We start from the raw sequence: 20,232 nt of genomic DNA on the forward strand, positions 1-20,232 counted from the left end.
GGGCAAAACGGCTGCTGTGAGGCAAGAATGAGTCGGGAAAGCCTGCGAGAGGCTGGCTGACAGATGTCCCACCCAACGGGAGTCTCCCGAGGAAAGGAAGGTTCTAGAAAGAGGGGACTGGAGTCCGTCAAAGGAAGCAGCTGTGGTTTCTGGGAGGAAGAGGAAGAGAAGGGTTGCTCAGGGTCCCTGCTCACTTTATTTTTTTTAAATACTAAAATGGAGGCTTTTAAAAAAAAAAAAATTTTATTCATATTACTACAAATGTCCCCCCCCCCACCATTGCTCTCCACCAAGTTCTCACCCCACCCTCTGCCCTTTCCTCACTCCCCATTGTCCTCATCCATAGGTGCACAGTTTATGTTCAGTCTCTTCCCACATCCCCCTCTCCTTTTCCCCAAGAATCGTCAGTTCACTTCCCTTCCATACCTCTGATTCTATTATATTCAACAGTTAATATTGTTCATCAGATATTTTTTTATTTTTTTTTTTGCTCATAGGCCAAACACAAGCGTTACTTTGGTCACTCGGCCCACGTGACGAACATCCGCTTCTCCCACGATGACAAGTACGTGGTCAGCACCGGAGGAGACGACTGCAGGTAGGTGCCCGCCGCCACCTGGCTCGCCGGGCTCAGAGCCCAGCCTGGCACCCACTCTCACCCCTGCCTCCTGGGTGTGCGCAGCAGAACCGCCCCCGGCTGTCAGGACGACCTTGAGCCAGGGCTGCTTTTGACCTTCACGGCTGCTTTGTGTAAAATGGCATCCTGTTCTGTGAGGTGTGACCGGGCTTCCAGTGTTTTCGGGAGCACCCCTAGCCAGCCTGCTCTAGAGATGGCACCTTCTGTCCCTCCACTAAGGCCAGCGCCCGTCTGGCGTGGGGAGGGCCAGGGCGAGCTCATCATCAGTCATCGATGTTGGGCAAAACTCTTTAGGGGCTGGACGGTGGGGGGGGGGGGGGGGGGGGGGGTGTCAATAAATGCATGCATTCCAGGTGTTTTCTAAGTGGTCTGAGAGAGGCTGTGGACAATGAAAATGCCCCCCAAGGAAGCTGAGGACCCGCCTGGGGGCACCCACTTCCCATCTGCTGTGCCAACTGCTGCCAGCACATAGAGCCCTTGAGAGAGACCTGAGAGCAGCTCTGGGGGAGTGTAAACACCCATTCAAAGTGGCACCAAGCAGCCGTGGCCAACCTGTACGCAGGCCAGCAATGGGAGACGGGAGAGAATGGGCCCCCAGTGCAGGAGGTGGTGCAGAGGTGTGAGTGACTTTGGATTGCTGTGAAAGGCCGGAGGCCTCGGTAACTGGGGGGAGGGGGGAGGGAGGAGGGAGGAATGCTGTGATCCTGGCTCCACGCTGAACACTACAAGGGCTCTCCTACTCAAGTGGAGCTGATAAGGCCTTTTCAGCAGTAACAAGGGAGATACTGTGAAGTCAGATTGCCAAAAGTCCTCCCGTTCAGCGCACTCTGGCTGCTGAGCGAGCCAGGAGGGAAAAAAAAAAAAAAACCTTTAATAATAATAATGAATTTTAAAAAATGGTGATCTTTCATTGGTGGCAAGATCCCAGGTTCACAGTTTCTGTTGCCAAAGCGACAGGCTCTGCATCACCTGGCAAGGTGGTTTTTGTCACTTGGTACAGCAGGATGTGATGTCCACCAGGCACAACCGGCTGTTTGCTCTGCCTTTTCAGTATCTTTGTGTGGCGATGTCTGTGAAGGCCTGAAACCGCTCCCTTTCTTGCTGCTGTTCCTGCCCGGCGCCTGCAGAGGCAGCTCGGAGGCTGGACCACGCCTCCCACCTGGCCGGCGCTCACACGTGGTAAGACTGCACACGGGGCCTCCAAAGCCGAGATGCCGAGAAGGAAGGTCAGTTCTAACATGCTAAGACTGCTTGCCTCTGTTCCTGAGACTAAAAACTCTTCTGTACTAACACTGACAAAGCATCCTATCTGACAGTGTAGCCCGCGGACAAAATGGAAAGCCTCAGTTACCCTAACCAATATGTAGCTTTTAATTTGCATCAGAACTTTTGCAAAAGGCATTTTGCTATTATGTTCCTATATTCTTTAAAAGTTGTTCGTTTTTTTAACAAATAAGTTGAATAAGACAGCTCCAGGTAGATGGACTGACGTCCTAGAACTATCGGTAGCCTCTGTTCTCCCCATTTAGCTTTCAAAACCAAATGAGCCATGTATAAACAAGTTGAGAAACTTAATTTTTTAAAAACATTTCGTTTGCAGAGTTTTCTATCCATTAAGTGCCTTTGAAAGTTTCCAGTTGTGTGGGCTGCTGTCTCACCTCCCACAAATGATCTCCTTTCTATTGTACATCAGGTGCTAACACTTCCAAACTGAGGAGGGCTACTTAGGAGTTTCCTGGTCTGTCACCCATGTCGCCTGTTTATATGTCCAGGCTTCTCAAAGGAAGGGCATCAGCTTGGGAACTAGTGGCTATAGGAAGGTGAGCAAAAAAAGGAAAGAAATTCAGGCGGGAGGGAGTAGGAGGAGTGTTCATTATGTTTAGTGCCAAATCTACAAAATCCAAAATACTAGAAGAAAAAAAAGCAAGCTCAACCATTTCCAGGAGGATGAGCTGATTTATCTTGTTAAATGGGAACAAATGAGGTGATCTGAAGCTGACTAGACACCACTGATTTGCTTCTGAATTTTTATATATATATAAAATTCCTAAACCCAAACAATATTTGATAAATCAAGATTATATAATCTAGCTTAGCTTCCTCAGAGCGGGCTGGCTAACAGAGTGTGAGTTGGACAGTCTTACCCAGAAGACAGCTCCAAACCACCTCAATCATACTTGACGCTCAGCCAAGCACTGGCAGGAGGGATGACGGCACACACTGGTGACTCCGAGCACATATATACCAGTGAGTCCTTGCGGTCAGTGAACTAAATTTTGGATGTTAAGTTACTGGCTAGCTGCAGTTGTCAGTCTAGAGAAAAGGCAAAATGAAGCAGTTTTCAATTATCTAGATTAACATTTACCACAGAAGTGCTTCAGCATTCTAAATGGATTAGGTCATTCATTAAGCTATTTTTATATGCCAATTTATTAATGCCTTACATTAACCCACTGATTAGGTTGATGGGCCCAGTTAGAGTCCCTCTGCAGTCCTAATTGTTTTCTGTAACCACGTGACTGGTGATGCTGAGTGATAACCGTGTCTGCCTATATTGTACCACTGACCTTTCATATGACTGAATCTTGCATAGAAATGCTGGTATGTACAGCTATATTTACAGAGCAATAGTGTCTGTGTACCAAGAAAACTTCTAGTAAACATTTATATGGTATGATTTTATGTATGTTCATAAATCCTGCACTGTATTCTATGTTATCAAAGTATAAAAAGAATTGAGACATTTTGGTGTGTGTCAGATTTGATTAAGTAAACACAGCTGCACAAGAAGCTGAAACCCTCACCGGCTGGAGCAAAGTCTCTTCCCCAAAGTTTGTGTGTACTTCTCATCTGCTACAGTTTCATGAAACCAAAATACCGAACATATTTTAAGTCTATAAGCTTTATTGATACTTTGCTTTTACAGTTCACAAGGCATTCCACAATTTAGTTCAGTACAGCTTAAACCACAACTGTATAAATCTTCATTTTATAATTTCTTGCATAACAATGTTTGATATTTGCAAACAACATTTTTGGAAGCATTAGATTCAGTCCATAGATTCAGGGTGTGGGACAAAATTAACTACGGTAAGTCTGTGCGGTGAAGTTTATAGGGTGAGCTCTATGTGCATGGCATCCTTTCATGTTGAAAACAGATGGTAGTGCGCCTAGAAATATATTTTTTTTTTCCTGCTTATGTATTTGAAACTACATAACCACATATAACCAATGACTCTGAGATATCAAGCACGGTGGGGAAGCTGGAAGGTAAAGGTCTAAGCTTTGTGAAACACTATATATAGATAATATATATAATCTATTTTTACTTATATTGGCAATTAATATAACAGTAAAATTCACAATACACCTAGAACATACCAGGAAGGCAAGCTTTTCCACTCCTGCTTTAGTGGTATGATCTCGTCTAAACATTTCGTTTCAGAAAATCGGCATCAATCTACACAGACCATACACACACAGTGCACAAACTGTGAAAAGGGTTATTTTTTTTTTTCAGCTTCATGTTCTCTGCAATTCCCCAAATACAGCAAGACTACCTGCAACAAAGCGTAACATACAGCTTTCTCAGATCTTTGTTATTCACCAGTGCCTCGGGTAGGAAAAAAACAAGTATGATCACGGTTTAAATCCATACGTAGCAGCTTACAATACTTAAGATGATGAGCACGTGGCAGTCAAGAGGGTGATTTTTCCTCAGACACTGCATTGCTAAAAATAAAGATCCGTGACGCTGCAATGTCAAGGCGCCATTCTTCCCTGACCCTCCCCCATGTAATCAAATGTATATCCCCTTAAAAGATAAACTCCTACTGTGAATCATTTCAGGCTTTTTTTTTTCATTCAGCTTTGCGTTTCAATCCAGGGATTTTTGCTTGGATTCTGCAAATGAAAAGGAGGGTGGGGGGAGGAAGTTCAATGTAAAAATTTTTTAGTATTTTGTTTTCTGCTTCTTAAAATGCTATCCTTCAAGAATGACTTGTTATAGTAGCTTAAACAAGAAATGAAATCCACAGGTTGTCAAGCTATGATTTCTACTACTATGAATTACTTTAAAAAAAAAAAGCCTTAAGTACAAATAATAAATGTAGAAATAAATTACCCAACGGTAATTTATTTACCGTTGGATAATTTATAAAAAATCTTTTGGCACCCAAGCCAGTTTGGCTCAGTGTAGAGCATCAGTCTGCGGACTGAAAGATTCCCAGGTTCGATTCCAGTCAAGGGCATGTACATTGGTTGCGGGCACATCCCTGGTGGGTAGGGATGTGCAGGAGGCAGCTGGTCGATGTTTCTCTCTCATTGACGTTTCTAGCTCTCTCTCTCCCTTTCTGTTAAAAAATATATTTTAAAAAAAATTGATTAAAAAAAATCTTTTGGCAATTGTGTCACACTGTAGTTCTGATTGAGATTTGCTGAGATTTGCTACTGCACTGTTCTCAAAGTCCAGTACACCTTAACCTTGGTTAAAAAAAAAAAAAAAAAAAAAAAGGTTGCAGATTTTAAATACTTACTTAGCCATAGCATCTTTGACATTCTTATTTGCAAGTGCTAAATAATGATCTATCTGCGCCTGGAGAGAAGGTAAGGGAGATATTAGAAGATGACCATTGCTAAAAAAGAATTTGATTAACTTGCTATGACCCCACAAATTATAGGCATAAGCAACCACCATATTTCTCACTTGTGTAAGTCTTTGAAAACTGGCAGATACATTTTTATTTTTTTTATTAAATTACTATCTGTGTACATATACCATTACCCCCCCTCCCATACATGACTGATACATTTATAAGTTCCACATAATAAAGTGAGCTCTGTATTCTGAAATTTGCAGTTAAATTACCTGATGCCGCTCATAAATAACAGGAACGCTGAAGAGTGAAATCAAAGCTGAAAAGGAAATGCACAACCCTTAGCACAGACTGGTACAATTTAGGGGACACACACACTGAAAAGCCATGAAACCAGCGACGCTCCTAAGCAGGCCAGGCCTGGTGCTAATGAATGGCTAATCCCAAGGCGCTCCTGGGTGGCCCTGCGGGGAGTGGGGAGGGCCACGCCAGAGCAATGAATTAACTAAGGGGGCTGCAAGAACCACTCCTGGCTACAAATCATGCCACACCAACTTTATAAAATATAGGTAAGGCCACCCTGCTCTGTCACTGTGAGTTGAGCAGTCTTCAGGAATTAAAGTAGCATTTCAATAAACAGGATCGGCAATTTAAAGAGGTCACAACCTCAAACACACCTCTATTTTTTTTTACAATATAAGAATCTTCTCCATAAAATCTATAAACTCCTTATACACACTTCCCCCCCCCTGCAATTTTTCATTCCAATGCTTTTGTAGGCTTACCCAGAATCAGTAGTGTCAGACCATTGAACAAGGCTCCAACATAGGTAAACACCCACATCAACACTGCAAACTATAAGAAAATAATGTTAGCCTGTTAAAAACTAAGATAAGCTTCAAATAAAAGCATCCCATGTAAATGCCAAACTAGTAGAGGCATATTCCTTGGAGACTTGGTATAGTAACATGGATATTTCAGAATCCTAATTGAAACAATAGATTTGATTCATTTTCTCTGAAATCAGAAAGCATGCCAAAGCTACGCCATAATAATTCCAGTTCTAACAAAGAATTTAGCTTTTAAATGGGAAGACTGAAGAAAGAAAAAAAACCAGAAAATTCACTATTAAAAACTGATTTTAAGTACTAACAAATTAAGTGCTTGAAGATCTTCATAAGTCAGACATCTGAGTAACAAAGGGGCAGGGAGGACTTATCAAAGAGATTAGGTTCCAGGTACCAAACATACCACCTCTGGCATTTGATTAAGGATCAGAGGCCCTGTTTGCCCAGTGATGCATGTTTTAACAGCCATAGTTAACCCAGCTCTCTGTCGAATTATCTTTGAATGTTATCCTTTAAAAATGTAAAAAACATTCTTAGTTCCCAGGCTGTATAAAACAGGCCATGGTGCAGACAATTTGCTCACCCTTTTGACCTTTCTTCAGGCAACAAAACCTGAGTGCCTACTATGCGCTGGGAACTGAGCAGGCTAGGAGGACACTTTGGATTCCCCACCAACTATCAGGTCTATCAGTAGCAACACTGATTACCCCTACAGCCGAATTTAATTGTTTAAGAAAACAAACACGTTAACTGAAAAAATCAAACATTAAATGCTGCCCTGGTCTCAGCAACTCCTATGGAACCACTGGCAAAGATCCGAAGCCTGACTCTGGGTTGCAAGCCTCCCCCACCCCCCAGTTTTACAGACTCCTATTGCAGAAGCTAAATATAATTTCTGCACTCGGGCAAGTTTACCACAGAGGAACAGAGCCATCTTCCTCCACTACCACTTACAAGTCTAAAGGGAAGAGATTCCACCTGCCACATTTTAGAAGAAACTGCTCTGGCGATCAAGATACCCTATGTAACCGAATTCAGATACTATCACTCACACAATCAAGATACCCTATGTAACCGAATTCAGATACTATCACACACACACACACACACACACACGCACGCACGCTAAAAGTAAGTTCAAATTTGGTCACTGGTTAGATGTCCTTCTCCAAGTCCACAAGGAGAGAAGCCTGAGACTTCACACCTAGGCTACCTAAGAGACTCAAATGTCACTGCACTGGCCTCTTGGAGGACATTCCCTAAAGCCAGGCTTATCCAGAGGGAGGCCTCAAATGCCTGCAGGGCCAGGAGGTGAATGGAAGATAGCCTGGGCAAGGACTGAGGTAAACAAATGCTTACATCCTCCTCCATCCAGGAGGTCCCTGCAGCCTCGCCATGCAATTATTGCAGGCCAATGTTACCCAATTTCCCCATTTTAAGAGGAAAACAACCCCACAGAAATTCATATCTTTAAATGCGATCACAGGATTTTTAAATGTTGCAGCTAAGTTTGAAGAAAATGTAACACTTCAGACGCCTAAAACAAAAATACAAAAATACCGGGGGTAAGGGTTTCCAGAGTACACTCTGCCCAGAGAGAAAGGAGTGGTGGTGAGAACTAGCATCTAGCAAATACACAGCTACTGTAACTTATATAACAAAACGGCAACTACCATTGTTTCAACTTACATTAGGTTAGTTAACCTCACCAAAAGGTAAAGTGTTATTGTTATACCTACAGTGGAAGAAACCAAGATGTAAACTGCCAGACCAGGCCTGCTGTGCTCTCAGGTTTATCTGACTCCAGAATCTATCTGCTTTGCTCTACTATGAAATCAGCTGGAGTAACCATTATACATGGGAATTCATCATGTATGCATGCTAGTGTAAAGAGGCAGAAAAGGGTCAATAAACATTTTTAAACATACACACACACACACACACCCCAAAACACTAGACCTACAAACACTATTCCATGGAAAATACTTCGAAACGTTAAAACCAAAGCAAGTAAACCCTGGAAGTCAAAGTTCAGCTCTGTGGGCAGTAATGAAACCGGAGGAAAGAGGGGCAAAGTCCAGTGACGCTCCAACAAACACGTGATGAAAGAGGACAAGGGCCGTGTCGTGTTTGTCTTTTGTCCAGGGGAATGAAGTTTGACTGTGTGTCACATACCTCATTAAAAAGCTCCCCAGATTTTTATTAGATGACATCTCAATAGGGGCGGAGAATGCATTTTTAAAGAAAATGAAGGGAGAGTACTTAACAGGATTTCAGAAATGGCAATTCTGACATTTTTCTGCATTTTTAAACACTTTGACCTTTTTTGACATCTTCAGCTCATTAGTTAGTATCACTTTGACTGTCTCTACATGTTCTACAGCCCACTTCCCTTCTAATTTTTCTGTGAGCCAAAGAAACCAGAAAGGAAACTGTCAAAAAGTGTATGTTAATAACTTCTTGAGAGCCCGGGGCTAGATTTTAATGTTCTTTTGGGTCAGCTATTTCTGGAGTTCAGGCCTTTCCCCCCCCCCCCCCCCCCCCCTCACTTTCAGATTTAAGATTGTATTCTGGAACATCCTGGTTTGGCTGATGTTCAGGCAACTATAGCTAGAAATGTTCTTACAGTTTTAGCATATATTTTCACTGAAAATCCCAGGACTGCTGTCATACAGATTCTGGTCTTTAGCACCCACAGCCATGTGATGGAAAAATAAGAACCTTGGCCTAAACCAACCCGTCTTAGTACCCAGTAAACAAAATTATTAGACTTTTTCTTGGGATTTTAGGTTTCAAAAGTCAAAAACCTTCTAATCAAGCTCAAAGCCTTGCTCAAGAAGCCCCAAAGCTGAGCCCAGCAAAGATGGTCATATTCTTTTCTTCTACAGCAGAGATTGAGTTGTGAGTGGGAGAAACTATAACCCAGAGTTTACTGTTTAATGCCACAACATACATACATACACACACACACACACACACACACACACACACGTATATGTATATATATCTTCATTGATTTCAGAGAGGAAGGCTGAGGGAAAGAGAGAAACATCGATGATAGAGAATCATTGATTGGCTGTCTCTTGCACGTCCCCTACTGGGGATCAAGCCCACAACCCAGGCATGTGCCCATGAATGGAATTGAACCTAGGACCCTTCAATCCACAGGCTGGCTGACACTCTATCCACTGAGCCAAACCAGCTAGGGCAATGCCACAAACTTTTAAAAACAGCAATTCCCCAGGCAATACCCACAGAAAAATTAAATCACAATTTCATGGGTTGGGAAGCCCTCACCTCCATTCCCAGGTAAAATTTTTAGCGCCTAGATGTTTCCAATGTGCAGCAAAGAGTGAATGAGGACCACTGTTTTAAAACACAAACCACTACCAAAGATCCCTTATTCAAAAGGTCAATCACAGAAATGGAAGTAAACCTTATCTAGCTGGTTTAAATGTATTCAAGTATCTTATATTAGTTTTCCAGTGCAATGGGGTGTTATTTAAACAAGGCTGACAAATATTAGGTTAAATAAAGTTATCTAGCCTCTGACTCCTCAGGTACTAATAAACTAACACCCATTAGACTCTCTAAGAAAAGGATACATACACAGCTTTCACAACTTAATTTTACTTTAGAACAATCCTCCTTTACTTCCCCTTTCATTCCCCTTCTTCTCTCACCTTATATCTCGCACCCAACTGAACAAACCCACTTTACGAAACACAACTTTTAAAACAAAACCTATGGACTGGTCAAATCACTGGGCTGTGAAGAAATTTTATACTAATGTTTGAAATAAGTTCTACTAAATGGAATTACAACTATTGTGTCAGATTTTCCAATAACAGTTGCCTAGAATTATCTGAGAAATGGATAGTTGCTCAATCTATGGACACTTGAAATCTTTTCTAGGAATTAGAATCTTATAGTTGATTGCAGAGGAGCAGAACAAATGGGAAGACCACACAGAATTTAAAAGGAGAGGTCTGCAGCACACGTTTTTATCTGTCCACATCACCCACCGGAAGGAGACCTACACCTGGAGCAGTGATAATCACTGTCTCACATCAGGTCTTTCTCATAAGCTCTAATGAAACTTGAAGTTTGGTCATTTCTTCCATCACATTTGAAAGACAGGTTCCTCCCTCACACTGCCCCAAAAAGGTAGTAAGAGAGGCGAAGGAAAAGGTTTCCTGTGCTAACAATAGTGATTCTACAATTTTCAATTTCTGAGAAAGAAGGTTTCAAATAGAAGTAGTGGTAATTGTGACCCAGAATCTAGAAATGTAGATTATATGAATTTAAAGGGCACGAAACCTTTAAGAAGACAGTGAATTAAACTCTTTTAAGTTTCTGTTTAGAAGCTATTGTTTTATATGAGCCACAGAGATTGATGCAATGAATATTTTCTAAATTTAAAAAAAAATTACAAATGAAGACTAAATGCCACTGTATTTTCTTGAAATTAGGGGGGTCTCCATTTTCCTAGCTATGAATCATATAAAATCAAAGTAGTTCCAATAAAAAGCAGGTTTCTAAAAATTAAAGAAACTCAGTGTTCCACAAATTCATCTGGTAACTGGAGAGACAGGAGCTATTTACTAGTAAACTTTGCACAGATTTAAAATCTGGATATAAGGAAATAAATCAGGGCAAATCAATTTTTTCCTTACCTATTGAAAAGGTAATAACAATGAGAATTTTTAAAAAAACATTTTTTTGTGTGTGTGCTTGCTTTAGGGAGAGAGAATATGACTCCTATCAACTGCTATGGCTAAAAGACAAATAGTAATAAAGCTTAAAAAAAAAAATCACTTTTTAAAAAAAAAAAATGCTCTCTATATAAAGCGAGTCACAATTGCTCAAGGAATTCTCACTAGAAAGACAATCATGTTAAGTCATTTTTATGAAGAGTCCAAGAGCAGTATGTTTGTTTGTTTTTTTAGCAGCTTTTTTTAAAGAGACATTTTGAGCAAGTATCCTGTGTTCTCTAGTCGCTTTATTCAGTGGAAGCAAACAGACGGAATTGTACTCCTCACACATAATGGCATTAAGAAAAGGTTAATCTCCGCCTGTGCGGGAATGTACTGTGGTGGTACACCCCACGCAGCAGGAACCACAAGGCTGATGAAGGAAGACCCTGCATGGATATTATCGGAGTGTACTCGGCACCTTTGCACCTGGAGAAAAAGATCCCCTGCCTTATTCTTTTGCCTCAATAGGTTTGAGACCTGAATATGAAGTTCAACAGCACGGTAGTTACAAGCGGAAACGTGGGGTGGGGGAGAAAGAACAGGGTACAAGGGATTCTCTCTCATCACTGGTAAATAGCGAGGGAAGGACACCTGACTTGGGGTGGTGGACACACAATTCAAAACAGAGGTAGTAAATTATAGGAATGTACACCTGAAACCTATATAATTTGATTAACCAACTAGAGACCCGGTGCACGAAGCTTTGTGCACTGGAGGGGTCCCTCAGCCTGGCCTGCACCGCCCCCGCAGTCCCAGATCTCGTGGGGTTATCTGCCTGGACATCCCTCTGGCAGTCTGGGGCCCCTCGCTCCTTACCGCCCCCACCTGCAGAGGCTCCCCACCACCGCCGCTGCACTCTCCAGCTGTGAGCCTGGCTTCTGGCTGAGCAGCACTCCCCCTGTGGGAGCCCACTGACCACCAGGGGGCAGCTCCTGAGTTGAGAATCTGCCCCCTGGTGGTCAGCACATCATAGCGACTAGTCGTTCTGCTGTTCGGTCGATTTGCATATTAATGGTTTTATTATATAGGATGTCACCCCAATAAATTAAAAAAAAAAATTTTTTTTTTAAAGCAAAGTTCATTCTATGTGCTAATAAATTGAAACAACTATTACTTATTTGAAGGCCTGAAAGAATAGCCTTCTGGGGAAGTCACCAAGCAGCTTTCCTTGAGCTCTGGACTTGCCAAATACTGCTACTCAGGAAAATCATTCATATAAATTTCTTCTTTTACTTTTTCTCTTCAAAAGTACTACTAATCCTTAAGGGGGGGAAAAGTGGTAAACTATAATTTCAATTGAAGTCTTTTTTCCCAGTACTAAGAAACAAAGAGTCTGGCTGGTGTGGCTCAGTGGTTGAGCACCAATCCAAGAACAAAGAGGTCACAGTTTGATTCCTGGTCAGGGTATATGCCAGGGTTGTGGGCTCGGGCCCCAGTGCAGGGAGAACAGGAGGTAGCAGATCAATGATTCTTTCTCATCATTGATGTTTCTATCTCCCTCTCCCTTCCTCTCTGAAATCAATTTAAAAAAACATAATCTTTTTAATTTACAGACTGACATCAAAGCACTACTATAAATAAGCACCAAATGCAAGCACTCTATACAAAAGAAGAAAAGGAAAGTAAATTACTACCATTAATCTTATTAGTAATTAACTGGAAGCTCTAAGTCATATACCGAGAAGAGGCATACAGCTAAAAATAAAGCCTATCCATTTGCTATTAAGGCTAAGATGTTTGTTAAAAGCAATTTGGGCATTTAAATCTATTCTGACAAGCCCAGAAATAGTTTCACTGGGCCTAAAGGCCCAATCATCCTAATGCTATGATATCCTTGGCTTGCATGATAAATTGCAAACCCACTGCATTACTTTTGGAAAAGAAAAATGATGATGGTTACTATCACAGTGCATTTCTACACAGGCTTAGGTTGGAAACAAGTCTGTCTGAGGCCGAGTTGCAGGAAGTAACACAAAACACAATGGCAAGTTCTACATAAAGAAGTACAACTGTCCCCAAGGCCCCAGCGCCAGGGCTCATGTTACAGGACTGTTTAGTGGTCTGAACCTTGGGAAAGTTCACTTGCAAGGTGAGACTCTTAACAGCTGCTATGTAGCAATATCCCAACTCCAAAGGAAAACTTTACAATTACCAGCTGATGATTGGTTGAGATGTTTCAGAATATTAAAGCTCTTGCAAAACAAACATGCCAAGAAAGAGTCCAAGGTATGAAATAGCTAAATTAAGTGCTATACTCTAAAACAAAATCAGAACAGATTAAGCCACATTTGGCATTAAATCTATTAATCTTTATCCTTTCAGAATTCCCTTTAAGTCTTGTGATTTCTAAAAGTACTAATTTATAACTTATTTTTCTTTAAAAAAGGCAAAGTACTTTTCCTTCATCTCAAATAGCTGATTGGATTCTTAATTTTGAGACCCAAGTTTACCGTAACAGGATTTCATTACATCTTTATCTTTTACCTTAATATAGACAAAATGAATGACACGCCTAATTCTTTTGATATTAAATTCTGGGTGTGTAAGTAATGAAAAGCAAATAAACTTACCTTCAGAGAATCAACTAAGTCATCGACTAAGAAGAGGCGTCTGAGTTCCTTTATTGTGCAGTTCACATGACCAAGCGCAGAATTGCTGTATTTCTGAACCAGTTCCTCGGATATGGCGACATCAGATTCCAAATATGCCCTGGGTAACAAAACACACCGCAATGGTCACCGGGGTGATTCTCCCTGGATGTCTGATATCCATAAAGAAGACATGAATAAAATATCTCTCTATGAAAAGCCTTCTGTTTCCAAATTAAGAATGTAGAAATTCACCACGGGTTATTTTATGGATATATGGTGTCAGCTGATGACAAGCACAGAAAAAAGGATATATTTTGAAGCCAGATTGATCTAACTTTGAATCCGAAGGTCCGCCACTTACTTGGCAGTGTCACTTCAGAAAATTAGTCTTCCCTTTAAGCCTCGGTTTGCTCATTTATAAAATGGGATTCAGAGAGTAAAGTGCTTAGCACAATCACACACAAGGCAGTACTCCATAAATAGTAGTCATTATCATTGATTTGTTTTTTTCTTCAAGTTGACATTATGTGTCTCAAGTTTTTCCTAACCAAAATCCCATTCCTTTCCATACAATGCACTCCCTCAGCTTAATCTTTAGGTGAGACTGCCCCATATGTCAATCCCCAGACTGTGAAAGGCTGTCAAAAGTATAGTGGCAATCCCAGTAACATGTAACAGTTACGGTCCTTTTAGATGCCCTAATCTATACTGAGACAGCTGGAGTCGTTAACTTTAAGGAGACAACTGTAATGGGGGAGGGGCAAATCAAGTCTGTACTGCAAGGAATTGCTTCATTTGTTACTACTTCAAAGAGGCCATTGTGTCTTGGCAAAGTGGAACCAATAAGAAGTGCCAGGCATTCTTTGAATCTATTGGAAGTAGTCCCTTATTCAGTCACTTCCCCTGTCAGTGGACATGTTATTTATACTAGAAATAACATTCCTCTTTGATAGCTTCTTTTCTCTGTAATTTACCTCTACAATATGCCCCAAATATGTCTCCTCGTTTCTACATTCACTATGCCATCATGCAAGTTTAAGTGCTCATTATTTACAAACTGGAATATTCTATCAGTCTCCAAGCAAGTCCCTAATCTGTCAGCATCTAAATCCATTCCCTTCAGTCAATGGCACATTAGTTTTGAGTGTCCTAGATGGTGCTATGAAGGCTGTACGCAGGCGGGAGCTAGGACACCTGCTATGACCTAGCTATGTAACCTTGCAAAAAGGTATTTAACTTTACTGGATCATAGTTCCAACTCTGTATAAAATTAGAGAAATATGCCTTCCTAAACCTCTCAGGCTCAAACATTCTGCAATTGTATGGTTCCAACTTTTCAACAACCAACCAGAGCCCTCCTAAATCTTTTCACCTTATTTCCTACTACTCACTACATTGCAGCCAAAAAATGAACCACCCATCAAACGTTTTTTAATCTCAATGCCTTGGTTAATCATAGTTCTCCCAATCCACAATGCTCCTGTCACCTGGTGGTATCACATCCAGTCAGTTGACCGCATCTCAAATCCCATCCACACAGGAGGCTTCTACTGCTCTCTCACCCACAATCCTACTGTGTAATTCTAACAGTGCTACCTTTTGTCTAATTCTTATAGAGTATTTGCCATATCCAACCCTGAACTATGGATATGTGTATATATAATACTTGTATATTTTTCTTAATAGAGTATAAACTGTTAAGGACCAGGAAGGTATATCTTTACTAGTATAATGGTCTAGCACAGTTTGTTATTATTAATGAACAAATATTAAGTTATCAAGTTAAAAAGAGTCTAAGATTTCACATCTCCCCTTAAATACGGTAAGCAATAATTTATGATGCAGTTTTGAGAAATACAGAAAAGTGGCTGATATAACATTGGCTGGTATTCTGCTTCTTGTACCACTGGTTCAGTTCTGGCTGAAGGTAAGATGCCTGGCCTGTAGGCACAGAAGCAGCACTCTCCATCAATGCCATACTGTCAATATTTGCATTCGTTCGATGGCATTTACATGGTATTAAGGCACTGCCAGCACTGTCACCACTCTTTCTGTGACCACAGGCATTATATACAGACCGCCATGTCACCTTCACCAGTGTGACTGGAGAAGTTGGAAAAACCGCCCTACGGCTTAACCTGGCATGTTGGCTGAATTCCCTTCATAATGACTAGAACCTATAATAATAAAAGGATAATATGCTAATTAGACTGGACGTCCTTCCTTCCAGACAAAGCCACAGTGGGTGCGGGCTCAGGCAGAGGCGGTGGGTGGGGGCCAAGGCCCTTGCACAAATTCCGTGCATCGGGCCTCTAGTGACTTTTAATGAGTTAGCCTTTTAGCTAAGTATAAAGGGTTCCTAAGGAAATAAAGAATACAGACAGAAATTACTAGTTTCCCCTCCCCCAAAGTCTTTAAAATACAATGATGTTTAAAATACAATGATGTATTATATGTAGATAATTTAGAAATGTTGGCTTTAACGATGTTTTTATATATTCCAATATAACCAATTAAAATTATATTCCTTAATGACTTGTGAAATTATATGGCTCTGCCATGTTGGAGCGGCAATTTCAAGTTCCAGCTCTCCAACTTTTGCTTGTACATATAAGGCCAGACACACTAGAGCCGTTCAGTAAATGTTGGATTCTCCCCCAAAACTTATGTAACATCATCACTTCATCAATATGGAGAAAAGCTGGAGAGACACAAATCACCAGTCTTTACAATAAACCAAATAATTTAGTAGGTCTCTTTCTGTAAACTGAAAACCAGCCTCTCCCACTAACATCAACTGGATAATGTCCTAGGTCAGTGGTCGGCAAACTCATTAGAAAACAGAGCCAAATATCAACAGTACAACAACTGGAATTTCTTTTCAGAGCCAAGTTTTTTAAACTTAAAACTATAAAAATAGGTACATTGTTATTAACTTAATTAGGGTACCCCTAACCTGGCCTTTGCTAAAAAATCAAGGGGCACCGAAACTGGTTTGGCTCAATGGATAGAGTGTCGGCCTGCGGACTAAAAGGTCCCAAGTTCGATTCCGGTTAAGGGCATGTACCTTGGTTGCGGGCACATCCCCATTAGGGGTGTGCAGGAGGCAGCTGATCGATGTTTCTCTCTCATCGATGTCTCTAGCTTTCTATCCCTCTCTCTTCCTCTCTGTAAAAACTCAATAAAATATTTAAAAAAACTTTTAAAAATATTACTACTCAGTAGTAGAGTTAAGCTAATGATTTAGAATTTAGTTAAGCTAATGAACCTATAAACTGACCTTTAGAAAATCTCAAAAGCAGATGCTTTTGGTTTAGCTTTCAGCAAACATTTGCAATTATTGTTAAGCAGTAAAGAATCGCATGCCTGTAACTCTACAGATAGAATGAAGTTTCAATACAATTCTGTTTACAGTGTTGCCCAAGTTTGCCTTGCTTTCCAGACATCTCACCTGAATGGGTGGCCTTCATCTGACTTCTGGATAGCTTGGATCACACCCTTATATATCCTAAAGCTGATAGTCACAGAGAGCAGGGCCAAAGCAATGTAGGCCGTTACGCTCACAATGCTGAATACTGTCAACGAGAGTAGCAGGAATAAGCTGGCACCAAACACCACTCCAGTCTTCTTAATGTCTCTCCAGTATAGGAGGTCGACAACTAAAAATTAAAAGAGAAGAAATAGAAATTAGAACATTCTTTTAACCATTTCGATTTGGCACATTTATATTTGCTCCACCCCTCCTCTTTACCCCCTTCCCCCCCCCAAAAAAAAAGGTCTCAGGGTAAGTCAAAACCGAAAATTTAAAGACTAACTTCATATACTACATTTATTCTTAGTTGTGTATTAGAATAACACCTGCATCTATTTCTATTTACTATAAAATGTTTCTAATGCAAATCTATGTCCTACATGTCAAATATCTCAAGCACAGCATAGCAGACTTCAATCCAAAACAACTTTTCTTAAAAATCATCTTGCAGTTTTCATCTTCATTCAATACATGATATTTATTCAAATAATAGAAGTCTTAGCATACACTCACAAGAATGAGATACTTCAGTGACACAAAAATATATTTATCTACAGAAAAACGGCTAATTCAAAAAAAATTTGAGAAATTGGAAACTACTAAGAACCACACAGATGGGTTTCACATCTCTGCTTTTAAGAGCTTGCTCTTTAAGAAAGTTAATAAAATTGTAATGCAATCTGGCTATCGTTAAAACCAAAATGTCCTATGAAGCAAAAGAATAAAACCACCTTCAGATTACCTAAAAAGCTACTTCCTTCTAGGAATAGATATGTATATGATGCCACAAAAATTTAGGTGTCAAAGAAAAAAAGAACTAAATATGTCCCACTGTTATATAATGCTTATTAATAGTAAGGAGTCCAAGCCTAACTTAGCAATTTTGCTCTTGGCCCATGGCCTCAGGGCCACTATGGGGATCAAATACCCATAGGCCTATGGTCTCAAGGTGGGGTTATGTATAAGCCAGGGAAAACTCTGCAGGGTGCCAAGAGCTCTTGAATTCACAAGCAAAACACAATCTCTCTCTGCATTGTAAACAGTTGGGGAGGGGGAAGAACATTCTTATGATAACCTTCGAAATCACCACTATTGGTAACTAGTTAAAATAAATGCAACTTCATCACTATTCCTTACCATCAGTAAAACCTGATTATGAGATTAAATGACTTTAGACTTGAGAGGTATACACAATTATCTATTAATGTCTAACCAAATTGCCCAATATAAGAGTTTCTGTCCCAACAGTTTCATCAACTAGATAAGAATTATTTATAATTAGTCAGAATATACCGCCTGCTAGCTTAATAAATATTTAGATCTATACAAAAGATCTAAATTCTAACAGAATTAAAATTCTAGCAGTTCATAATTCTGGTGCTTTGGTTTTATATCAAGTCAATTTAACCAACGTTGCTGACACAGGAATAGTCATACAGATAGCCCAGCATTATTCAGTGATGAAAGCCTAACATAAATTTAATTGCATGAAAGTACAGCAAACCCTAACCTACTTCTTCCTTCCCATCTATCATATGGGTTTCTAGGAATAAGGCCTTTTTAACCAATGAGAGCACAGCAAACCCTAACCTACTTCTTCCTTCCCATCTATCATATGGGTTTCTAGGAATAAGGCCTTTTTAACCAATGAGAGCGCTCTAGTAAACAGAGAAGCAAGCCCATACATTTTGTGTGAAAACAGCTACATGAGAGTAATCAAAGCAAATACCCTGAGAGCCTTGTTGACACAAGTCCCAGGGGGTGACCAAGTAAAGCTGCAAAGGTTAGAGCACTGAGAAGGAAGAGAAAGAACAGCTAAGAGAGAGAAGACAATTGGGGACTGACACATAAGACAAAATTAATACGACCTATTAACAGAAAAGGAAGGTCTGAGAGGCGATCTATACTGTTACAAAGTCACAAGAGTATAGAAGGATTTCAATCTTTATTTTATTATTTCATTTTGCAAAGGAATTTGAGAGATTATTAGTGCTGCTGCAAGGATGAAAACGTATTAAGTTTCTAGTAAACAGAATTGCAGCCTTAATTGACATGTGCCGATATTTCTAGTCTCACAAATTCCTAAATTGGTTTTAATGAAAAAAGTTTGTAAGATTAAGTTTATCCAAGATCATTGATTCTCAATGTGGAAAGAAGAATAAAAGTCTTATTAAAGTCCTTTCTGATACGGGAGGGGTGTGGACTGACAATTCTCGGGGGGGGGGGGGGGGGAGTGGTGGACGCAGGAAGAGACTGAACATAAACTGTGTACCTAGGGATGACAACAGTGGGGGGTGGGGAAAGGGCAGAGGGTGGGGTGGGAACCTGGTGGAGGGGGGAAGAAATGAGGAACCTTTGTAATAATATGAACAATAAAGATTGATTTTAAAAAAATCCTTTCTGAGAAACATTCAAATAGTGTTGCTTTTAAAATATATTTTGTTGACTTTTTACAGAGAAGAAGAGAGAGAGATAGTTAGAAACATTGATGAGAGAGAATCATCGATCAGCTGCCTCTTGCACACCTCCCCCTGGGGATGTGCCTGCAACTAAGGTACATGCCCTTGACCGGAATAGAACCCGGGACCTTTCAGTCCGCAGGCCAATGCTCTCTATCCACTGAGCCAAACTGGTTTTGGCCAAATAGTGTTGCTTTTTAACATTTATCAAAATATCTGTATGCATTAGTTAATTTGAATGTTTTTTTCAATCCTGATACTATTGTAAAATCAGGTGGAAGGTATCACAAGAAAACAACAGACCAATATTCCTTATAAATATAGAAATAATAACCTAAACAAAATACTAGCATGTTGAATCTAGCAACTTATCAAAAGGATTATATACCATGGCCAAGTGGTATTTATCCCAAGGAAAAAGTGATCCAACATATGAAAAGTAACTAATGTAACACACCATATTAATAGAATTAAGGACAAAAACTGCATGATCATCAAAACATACATAAAAAATGCATCTAATATCCAACATCCTTCATTATAAAAAAAAAAACAACCCTCAAGCTAGGAATAGAATGAATGTCCTCAAGCTGATAAAAAAAACAACACACAAACCCACAGTAAAATCAAACTTAATGGTGAACAAAAGCTCTCCCCCTAAGACAAGAAACAAAAGAGATATCTATTCTTTCCACCTTTGGAAGTACGAGGCAGGGCAACAAATCAAGACAAAGAAATAAAAGACATCCAGACTATAAAGGAAGAATTAAACTATTTCAACTTGCAAATAACTTGATCTTGTATATAGAAAAT

General features: G+C 40.2%; 2 protein-coding genes and 1 long non-coding RNA gene across 7 annotated transcripts in view; 1 reads left to right on the top strand and 2 right to left on the bottom strand.

Moving 5' to 3' along the window:
- The window catches only part of EML6 (EMAP like 6), a 191,351-nt gene extending 187,143 nt beyond the window's left edge, over positions 1 to 4,208 (top strand). The window contains exons 40-41 of the mRNA XM_036435332.2: positions 498 to 598; positions 1,689 to 4,208. Coding sequence (XP_036291225.1) covers positions 498 to 598; positions 1,689 to 1,713 — 126 coding nt within the window. The 3' untranslated portion in view covers positions 1,714 to 4,208. The remainder of the gene's footprint in view (positions 1 to 497; positions 599 to 1,688) is intronic.
- The window catches only part of RTN4 (reticulon 4), a 57,181-nt gene continuing 40,472 nt past the window's right edge, over positions 3,524 to 20,232 (bottom strand). For all 5 annotated transcript variants that reach the window (XM_036435333.2, XM_036435339.2, XM_045580751.1 and 2 more), the window contains 6 exons: positions 16,880 to 17,087; positions 13,408 to 13,546; positions 6,018 to 6,087; positions 5,505 to 5,551; positions 5,173 to 5,231; positions 3,524 to 4,540 (listed from right to left, as the gene is read on the bottom strand). In XM_036435333.2, coding sequence (XP_036291226.1) covers positions 4,498 to 4,540; positions 5,173 to 5,231; positions 5,505 to 5,551; positions 6,018 to 6,087; positions 13,408 to 13,546; positions 16,880 to 17,087 — 566 coding nt within the window. In that variant the 3' untranslated portion in view covers positions 3,524 to 4,497. The remainder of the gene's footprint in view (positions 4,541 to 5,172; positions 5,232 to 5,504; positions 5,552 to 6,017; positions 6,088 to 13,407; positions 13,547 to 16,879; positions 17,088 to 20,232) is intronic.
- On the bottom strand, positions 6,605 to 7,384 carry LOC123652216. The gene is made up of 2 exons (XR_006741420.1): positions 7,197 to 7,384; positions 6,605 to 7,127 (listed from the first exon to the last, which is right to left on the bottom strand). It is a non-coding gene; the product is annotated as an uncharacterized LOC123652216 (long non-coding RNA).

Source organism: Pipistrellus kuhlii, unplaced genomic scaffold, assembly GCF_014108245.1.
Source record: "Pipistrellus kuhlii isolate mPipKuh1 unplaced genomic scaffold, mPipKuh1.p scaffold_m20_p_13, whole genome shotgun sequence".
Lineage (NCBI taxonomy): Eukaryota > Metazoa > Chordata > Mammalia > Chiroptera > Vespertilionidae > Pipistrellus > Pipistrellus kuhlii.